This window comes from Mercurialis annua, linkage group LG2, assembly GCF_937616625.2.
Source record: "Mercurialis annua linkage group LG2, ddMerAnnu1.2, whole genome shotgun sequence".
NCBI classification, from domain to species: domain Eukaryota; kingdom Viridiplantae; phylum Streptophyta; class Magnoliopsida; order Malpighiales; family Euphorbiaceae; genus Mercurialis; species Mercurialis annua.
The window spans coordinates 1258972-1268339 of NC_065571.1; the positions used below are offsets into that span (position 1 = coordinate 1258972).

The 9368-nt window shown below is 31.3% G+C and overlaps 2 protein-coding genes across 4 annotated transcripts; both read left to right on the forward strand.

The window, feature by feature from the left end:
• The first annotated feature begins 677 nt into the window (after window positions 1–677).
• On the forward strand, window positions 678–3745 carry LOC126668903 (uncharacterized). Its single transcript, XM_050362132.2, has 3 exons — window positions 678–1234; window positions 1404–1645; window positions 3340–3745. The coding sequence occupies exons 1-3, from the start codon at window positions 758–760 to the stop codon at window positions 3584–3586; spliced, it is 966 nt and encodes a 321-aa protein (XP_050218089.1). The 5' UTR covers window positions 678–757; the 3' UTR covers window positions 3587–3745.
• A 1566-nt stretch (window positions 3746–5311) lies between these two features.
• Window positions 5312–8393, forward strand: LOC126668901 (uncharacterized). 3 transcript variants are annotated; one of them, XM_050362130.2, is made up of 4 exons: window positions 5312–5876; window positions 6819–7063; window positions 7553–7726; window positions 8020–8161. In XM_050362130.2, exons 1-3 carry the CDS (start codon window positions 5400–5402, stop codon window positions 7692–7694), a joined length of 864 nt encoding a protein of 287 aa, XP_050218087.1. In that variant the 5' UTR covers window positions 5312–5399; the 3' UTR covers window positions 7695–7726; window positions 8020–8161. The 3 variants fall into 3 exon arrangements, with proteins under 3 accessions (XP_050218087.1, XP_055960809.1, XP_050218086.1); XM_056104834.1 differs by having other exon boundaries at window positions 7553–7717; window positions 8020–8139; XM_050362129.2 differs by lacking the exon at window positions 7553–7726 and having other exon boundaries at window positions 8020–8393.
• The last annotated feature ends 975 nt before the right edge of the window (window positions 8394–9368 follow it).

A 9368-nucleotide genomic window follows, 5' to 3' on the forward strand; every position in this document is an offset into this window, starting at 1 on the left:
TGATTTTAGGCGACTAATACGCTAGATAATAAGTGTTAATTTTGTAGTTTTCTTAACATTGTCATTGTCTATGTGGAAACATTGGATTAGCATATAATTTTTCGTTCTCATGTAAATAAAATTTCGTGTAAAATGAATGAATAATATTCGTAGTTACGAAAAATGAAAGTTGAATTGATAAAATATAATAAATAAAACAATAATAATTGAAGCCTAACTTGATCTATTCAACAACAAACATAATAGAGTTATTAGCTAAAATGGTATCCAACCTTCACATTTTATATTAAAATAGTACCCAATTTTTAATTTGTTATTAAAATGGTACCCAACCTTCTAACATTTGTTTCAAAATGGTTTTTTAACATTTTCCAGCCACTTTTGATGATGTGGCAACCGGAAAAATAATTTTTTTTATTCATGTAAAATAAGAGTTCGTTTTAATTTTTTAAATTATATAAAATCTTATTTTTCATGAGATGTGGCAAAAATATAAAAAATTAGTTTTCCGGTTGCCACGTCATCAAAAGTGACCGGGAATTGTTTAAAAAACAATTTCGATACAAACATTAGAAGATTGGATACCATTTTAATACAAATTAAAGGTTGGATACCGTTTTGATATAAGGTGCGAAGATTGGGTACCATTGGCTAATAACCCAACATCCATCTTAGCTATTAAGAAGCCAAAGCCATCCCCACCACACACCACAGCTTAAAAGCTATCAAAACCATTGAAAAGCCTGAGATAATAACAATGGAAGATATAGAGCACAGAGTGATCCATGTCAACGGCATAAACATGCATGTAGCCGAGATGGGTCCAATCAACGGTCCAGTAATTCTCTTCATTCACGGATTTCCCGAGTTATGGTACTCTTGGCGCCACCAGATTGTGGCCATGGCCTCTCTGGGCTACCGGGCGGTGGCGCCGGACTTGAGAGGCTTTGGTGATACCGATGCGCCGGCTGATCAACGGAGCTACACGGTGATGCACGTCGTGGGTGATCTTATTGGTGTTATTGATAACGTGGCTGGTGAGCAAGAACAGGTTTTTGTAGTAGGTCATGATTGGGGTGCTTACATGGCTTGGTTTTTGTGTTTGTTTAGACCGGACCGGGTCAAGGCTCTGGTTAACCTTAGCGTATCGTTTATTCCAAGAGATCCTCGAACCAAACTTGTTGAAACGATGAGAAATATGTATGGGGAGGATTACTACATGTGCAGATTTCAGGTTTCGCTTAAATTTTAATCTTTACCATCTAAATAAACATTTGGATGGTTGAAATTCATCTGAATTTAAAATAAGCTAAAATTGACGTTTTAAAAAAATTAGTTAAAATTAAACGTTTACATAAAAATTTAGATTATCTTAAAATTATTAAGCTTGTCTTTTTTGGCAGGCGTTAGGAGAGGCAGAAGCTGAATTTGCAGAGCTTGGTACAGAAAGAGTCATTAAGGAATTTCTAACATTGGTTCATCCAGGTCCTCTGTTCTTACCTAAAGGTAAACCTTTTAGCCGATCGCCGGAAAATCCACTTGTCTTGCCGTCTTGGTTGTCTGAGGAAGATGTCAAATATTACACCACCAAATTTGAGAAGAAAGGCTTCACCGGAGGAATCAACTATTACCGGAATATTGACTTGTATGTTTCCTGATCCAAAATGCTAACATATTAACATATACTATACTTTTTTGTTTATGAATGAACTATATTATACTTAAATTGATATTATAGTTTAGTTTTCTTTTTTGATAATTTGGAGAGAGGGGAGTGTTTGTAGGAGGAAACGAACCCGCGACCTAGCAATTTGCTGTTTAGCGCTTATATTATTTGAGTTATAGCTCATTGGTTTATAATTTAGTTGGTACTTTTTTATATTGATCTTTTTAATGGAATGAAGGATCACTTTATCCCCTCAACTTGACATAAAGTATAAAAACGTCCAAATTGGTAAAATAGGATCATGTTTTACCTTGAACTTGTCAAAAATGGTACAAAACCACCCCTTCCCACTCTCATCTAAGAGAGTGGGATACACTCTCCGATTTTAATGATGATTTATTTGTTCCAAGGTGTTTTTTTTTATGGAAAAAAGATTAAAATGGTCCTAATTTGTTTTATACATTATAAATTAATACCTAATAATTTTAAAAAATAAAAATTAATCCCATTAATTTAAAATTGTATATAACAAATTAATCCTCGAATTTCATAAATAAAACAAATTAACCCTCAAATTTTATATATACAACAAATTCACCTCAAAATTTTTATATTTTTAATAAATTTTTTTTAAAAAAACTGAACAGACCCGTGGTTCTGACCCACGAGTCTGTTCTTCTTTCTCAAGAACAGACACATGTCTGTTTTTCAAGAACACGGCGGCGCTGCCGTGTTCTTGAAACAGCCCCATCTGTGCTCTCAAGAATATCGACGCCACCGTGTTCTTTGAGAGAACAAATCGGCAGTTCTCTCAAGAACAGCCGCTGTTCTCGAGAGAACAGATCTTCCTCGCCGGAAATTGGGAAATTTTTTTTGGAAAATAATCTAAAAGGGTTACTAGATTAATTAGGGTTAAATTATAATTAATTAGTATTTAAATAAAATTTATTAGAGTAAATTATGATTAATTAGAAATTTATTCTCCAATTAAAGTATCACGTCAGCATAGGGGCATTTTTATACCGGTTTTGACAAGTTTAGGGTAAAAGTGATCCGGTTTCGCTAATTTGGACGTTCTAATACTTTGTGCCAAGTTGAGGGGGTAAAGTGATCCTTTGTTCCTTTTTAATTTATGCTAATTCAATTAATTATAATATCATAATTAGAACATCATGCATCAACTAAGTCCTAACTACAGTTTGTGAGCCGGCAGTTCCGGTTCTTAAAAAATAAAAAATATTTTTATACACTTTATTATATTTACACCCTTTAAAAAAAATATAATTAATACTTAATAAATTTATTATATATTATGGTTAATTTATTCTTTTGAAATAATTTTTTTCTTTCAAAATAATTGTATATTTTATCATTTTTTCACCATTAATAAAAATGTAATTAATATTTCAATCTCAATAAATTTCTTTTTATTCTTTAGAAATCGAGGATTCTGGTTGTAAAAAATGGATTTGGTCCAGAACAGGTTGGTTTCCGATTTCGAGCCGGTTTTGACCGGACCTGTTGTATTAATTTGGATTTGAACCCGGTTTTGAGCCAATTTTAACTGGACCCAATCTAATCTGGTTCTGGACCTGATTCGAACATAGTCAAATATATACTTGCCATTTTGGCTCTGAATTGTTTGACGATCATGTATAATTTTGTTGTGCAAGAAACTGGGAGCTGACTGCACCATGGACGGGGGCTCAAGTGAAAGTGGCCACTAAATTTATAGTGGGTGATGAAGACCTGTGCTATAATTTACTGGGAAATAAGGATTATATAGAGAAGGGTGGGTTCAAGAGAGATGTTCCTTCTTTACAGGAACTAGTGGTCATGCAAGGAGCTGCACATTTCCTCAATCAAGAAAAACCTGAGGAGATTAACAAACACATTGCAGATTTTTTTCAGAACTTCTGATTTTATACTACTCAAATATAAGAGCCTTTTTTCTTCTTCTTCTTCTTCTGTGTTCTTAGTTTAATTTAATATTTGAATCAAGATAAATTTTGTTATGAATTTTTATTTCATGTCATCAGAATGTAAAAGAAATGATTTCAAATATGTTTCCATTTTTCATATTACGCCATTGTTGGAGAATGGAGATATTTACAATGAGTGTGCAAATTTCTGAAAAGGGAAAACAGCAAGGATTCATTTTGCTTGAATTTAGTATAGAAGATCAAATAAAGTTAAGTTTGAATGTTTGTACTTTTAGAAAAAAAATACCTTTAAATTTAATATTTTGACTCGTTTTATCCCTCAGATGGTGTGGCAGCAAATGAATGAGCCATTATATATTAATTAAGCTGAGGTGGCAAAATTCCATAGGACAATTTAAAATCAAATAGATAAAACAAGCCAACGAGGGTGTTTTTTTAAAACCACAAACTTACTTTTATTTAATCCTTTGTATCAAATTAAGGAGCAAAATAAACCTTTGTTTGTAGGAAAAATAATAAGTAGAGAAAACTATAATTAATTTTTGTTCTCATGTTTTGAAATTGCAAGAAAATCAAGAAGAAAAGGAAAACGAAAATTATAGTTAACTATGGCTCTCAATAATCAATCCTTCCAAAGGATTTTTCATATTAGTTTAGTTAGTCCCCAAATTGAGCATATTTTTGACCTCCGCAAAAATAAATATACTGTTAATAAATATAAGGATTGTTTATTAAAGAAAACCACCTTTGGCCTTTTTAATGCTTTGAACACTATATTTAATAAAAACTAAAAACTAAAAAAGATAATCAGATATTTTATTTTTATGACAATTTTGAATCAACGATTTATAGAAAACTGTCCAAATTGTCATTTTTTCACAATATTGACAAGCCTTCAATTGAAGAAAGCTTAAAGGGATGTTAAACCAAAATAAGAGTAGATGTTGTGTGGTGTAGTGTAGGATGAAGATGATGGATAAATATTAAATTTAATTTCAATCAAATTTAGCTTTATATACAAATTTATAACAAATTAGAATTTTGGATGCTATTTTTTCAATTTGATGTCATATAAACTTACCATTATTAATAAAAAAAAAACCACATCTAGATGAGTTGGTGTCCACACAATCACAAAAACATTAAGGACTTCCTTATGGTTTTTGCCTCAATAATAAGTAAAGAGAAAGAATTATGGACCTGAGAGTAACCAAAGTCACAAATCTAGGTGAGTTGGTGTCAATATAACCTGCAATTGCATTATTCAGCTATAGAGTCATAACTATCCATATGGAATAAGAATATGACAATGTTAGAATATGACACACCTCTAGTTTTAAATCAGTCTTTACACGTCCTCAACTTTGTTAGAATATTGCAGTGACAATAAGGTGTGAATCTGTGATTTTCCATTCACTTTGAGAAAAAATAAACATATTTTAGTAATGTTGATTGATACAGTACTACATGTAGCAGCAATTTAAACGAGAGAAATGTCAGCCATTAATAAGTGTTTCTAATGATGCTGGATGAAAGAGTTTATTTATTCGACATGAAAATAAAAAAGGCTTAATTATAATACAAAAAAATAAAAAAACTGATTTGTATTTTTGTAAAAACTAGGAGGGTTTTTTTTCCTACCTTTTGCCCAATAATAATTGAAGCCTTAAATTAATCTATTCAACAACAAACATAATGATTCCATCTGAGCTATTAAGAAGCCAAAGCTATCCCCACCACACTACAGCTTAAAAGCTATCAAAACCATTGAAAAGCCTGAGATAATAACAATGGAAGCTATAGAGCACAGAGTCATCCATGTCAACGGCATAAACATGCATGTGGCCGAGATGGGTCCAATCAACGGTCCAGTAATTCTCTTCATTCATGGATTTCCCGAGTTATGGTACTCTTGGCGCCACCAGATTGTAGCTATGGCCTCTCTGGGCTACCGTGCGGTGGCGCCGGACATGAGAGGCTATGGCGACACCGATGCGCCAGCGGATCCGCGGAGCTACACGGTGATGCACATAGTGGGTGATCTTATCGGGCTGATTGATGACGTGGCTGGTGAGCAGGCACAGGTTTTTGTAGTGGGTCATGATTGGGGTGCTTATATTGCTTGGTTTTTGTGTTTGTTTAGACCGGACCGGGTCAAGGCTTTGGTCAACCTTACCGTACCTTTTATTCCAAGAAATCCTCGAACCAAAATTGTTGAAATGATGAGAGATGTGTATGGGGATGATTACTACATTTGCAGATTTCAGGTTTTTGCTAATTATTCCTCCCTCTATTTTTTTTATTAATAATTGTTTTTATATTTTTAAATATAAATAAGTGTTAAAAAGTATAGAGGTAGTTGAAATGAATTGGTAAATAATAGCGTAAATGAGTTGGTAACACGCTCTGCTGACTTAAGTGAGGTCGAGAGTTCGAACTGTATACTCATGTATGCACCCGTTTAAAATTTAGAATAAGAGAAGTTTAACTTCCCGGAAAGTAGCAAGATTTTCTTACTTGATTCAACTTATACGTGTTACTTTTCGGGAAGTTAGCAATTTGGCTTCCATAGCCTAATCTAGGTAAGTAGAACTTCCCTAATTAATTTAATAGAAAATACAACTATATCTTTACATTTAATTAGCCTAATTAGTTATTAAGGGTAATATCGTATTTACTTTTTAATTAATTAAAATTAAAATACAACTTTCCGGGAAGTTAATTAGTAAACCAAACAAAAAAATTATCAATTTTTTTTCTACTAACTTTCTCAGCAATTAACTTTCCAGGAAGTATACTTCTCTGCAAGTATACATTTACGAAATCAAGCGAGAAAACTCATGAACTTTGTACCAAAAAGAAATTGTATTGGTAAATGAAAAAGTCAATAAATAACGAATGATGGGAGTAATTATTAGTTATCGGACTTAAATTAAATATGTGATTTTTTGCTTAATAATTTAAACTAAATAATTTTTTATATGTAGTGTTAATTCTAATTAAACTTTTTTAAAAAATTAATTATAATATATTTTACATTTAAAAAATGTGAATTTTTCATTATTTAAAGGAATTTTCCGGTGGTTGAAATACATCGGAATTTAAAAAATAGCTAAATTTGGTGTTTTTTAAAAGATTAACCGAAAATAAAAAGCATGTCCAAAGATTTAGTTTTTCTTTTTCAAATTATTAAGCCTTTTTTTTGGCAGGCACTAGGAGAGGCAGAAGCTGAATTTGCAGAATTTGGTACTGAAAGAGTTATTAAGGAATTTCTAACAATATTGGATCATCCAGGTCCTCTTTTCTTACCTAAAGGTAAACCTTTCAGCCGTTCGCCGGAAAATCCACTTGTCTTGCCGTTTTGGTTGTCGGAGGAAGATGTCAAATACTACACGAACAAATTTGAAAAGAAAGGCTTCATTGGAGGACTCAACTATTATCGGAATCTAGACGTGTATGTTCCCTATCCAAAATGCGAATATTTATTTTTGGCTTGATTTATAGTTTGATTAAATTTATAATTTTTTATTCATCTAACCATTAAAATTAACGTTTCATCTATTAAATTTCTGAATTTGTTTAATTATATTTGACCCCTGAATTTAATGAATAAGTAAACATTAAATTGCTCCGTACACACAGTCTTTTAAAGTGTTTTAAATGTCAGGTGAATAAGAAGGGATTAACGTTTATTTATTTAGTTTAAGAAGGGATTGCCAACGTGGGCCTAGCTTGAATGGCTAAGGCACCTCTAAGTGCATCAAGAGGTTGTGGGTTCGAAACACGCCTCGGTAACTAACAACTAACAAATGAGACTCGAAAGAGTCGATTCCCACCTTTGATAAAAAAAATAAATAAAAAAAAAGAATAAGAAGGGATTAACGTTTATTTATTTAGTTTAGGAGTTAAAAATGATTATTTAACAAGTTCACATTTTTGACAGGGGAGATGTAAATTTAGAGATAAAATGGATAAAAAAAATTACCAAAATGGGCGTGATGTATTTGTTACTCCTGAAACTAATGCAAAAGCTTGGGGATAATGGTCACGACACTGACCATTTTGTCACACAACTGTCAATCTGACAAGATTACGAAATATGGAGCTGGTGGGGCGGGTATATTTATTTTTAGATATGAAGATTTATTTTTCTGATATTTAAATTAAAGACTTTCAGTATTTAATAATTTCCATGTCGTTAAAAATTAATCTAGCTATTTATAAACATAAATATAATTATAAAATATTGTTATATTTTATTTTTAAATATAAAAATACTTTTTTAATTTAAAAACTGCAACTAAATATTAAATACTAATCTTGTCTAGTTCTATTCTACCAAACATACTCATATAATTGCCATTTTTGCCTTGAATTATTTCATAATTTTGTCTATTTTTATTCTACTAGAAACTGGGAGCTGACTGCACCGTGGACGGCAGCTCAAGTAAAAGTGGCCACCAAATTTATAGTCGGCGATCGAGACCTGACCTATAATTCACTAGGAAACAAGGATTATATAGAAAAGGGTGGGTTCAAAAAAGATGTTCCAAATTTAAAGGAGGTGGTGGTTATGGAAGGAGTAGCCCATTTCCTCAATCAAGAGAGACCAGAAGAGATCAACAAACACATTGCAGATTTTTTTCAGAACTTTTAATTTGTATTTGGTTATGTGAGTAATTTTTTATTTTCTCCTGTGATCTTAGTTTAATTAAATATTTGAATCAAATCAATCATTGTATGTTCAAACTTTTACTATGAATTGTTATTTCAAGTCTTGGAAATTAGCACCCATTGCAAAGTATATACTCCCTCCATTCTGAAATAGTTGTCGCTTTAGGGAGATTTTTTTGTTCTATAATACTTGTCACTTTAGAATACCAAGAAAGCATTTATTGCTATATTTCCACATATACCCCTCATCAATTCATTGAAAGAATACAAATATACAAATATAGAGTGGTACTAATTAATGTTAACAAGTTTCAAGAAGCTAATTTAGTAAAAATACTTACAATTTTAGACATATTTATTGATTTCTTAATTTGTGTGAAAATGGCTAAAGCGACAACTATTTCAGAATGGAGGGAGTACTAAATTGGCCCTACCGAACCAACTATTTCATCCTTGGAAAGAGTAAAAAGTAGATAGAGTAAAGGCCATCTAGCATGTCAGTCTGCTCTTTCCAAAGTGAATGAATTGCATGTAAAAATTCGTAGGGGCTTATAGTTTAATTGGTTGAAATATATATATATATATATATATATATATATATATATATATATATATATATATCACCTAAATGTGCTTATTTCATGTAATTTTGTGATTTTTCACCTAGCTAGAAATTCACGTGAGATTTGTTAATAGAGCTTATTAATACCATCTGCAAGAGGTGTTTAAAATAACAGAATTTCATAATATTAAAGTTATTTTTACTCTTTATATTTCTCTAAGATTATTTTTGAGATACATAAATTATATTTGCACATTCTCTCTTTAATTTATACCATGCAGGATATGTTAGGAACATCGTTTAACTGAGGTATGTATTTGATGCTACTTTTTAGTAATATAAAAGTCATTTTTAAGATTGGGAAATTATTAAGTGTTTATAGAGACATAAGGTAAACATTACAGGTTTTTTTGCATTGTTTTCTTAAATTATTTAAAAAAAAGAAGGAAAAACTTTTATTCGTGAATTGCATGCATGAACCACCCACCAAGTGTCTCTTTATAGTTTGATATATATAAAGCTG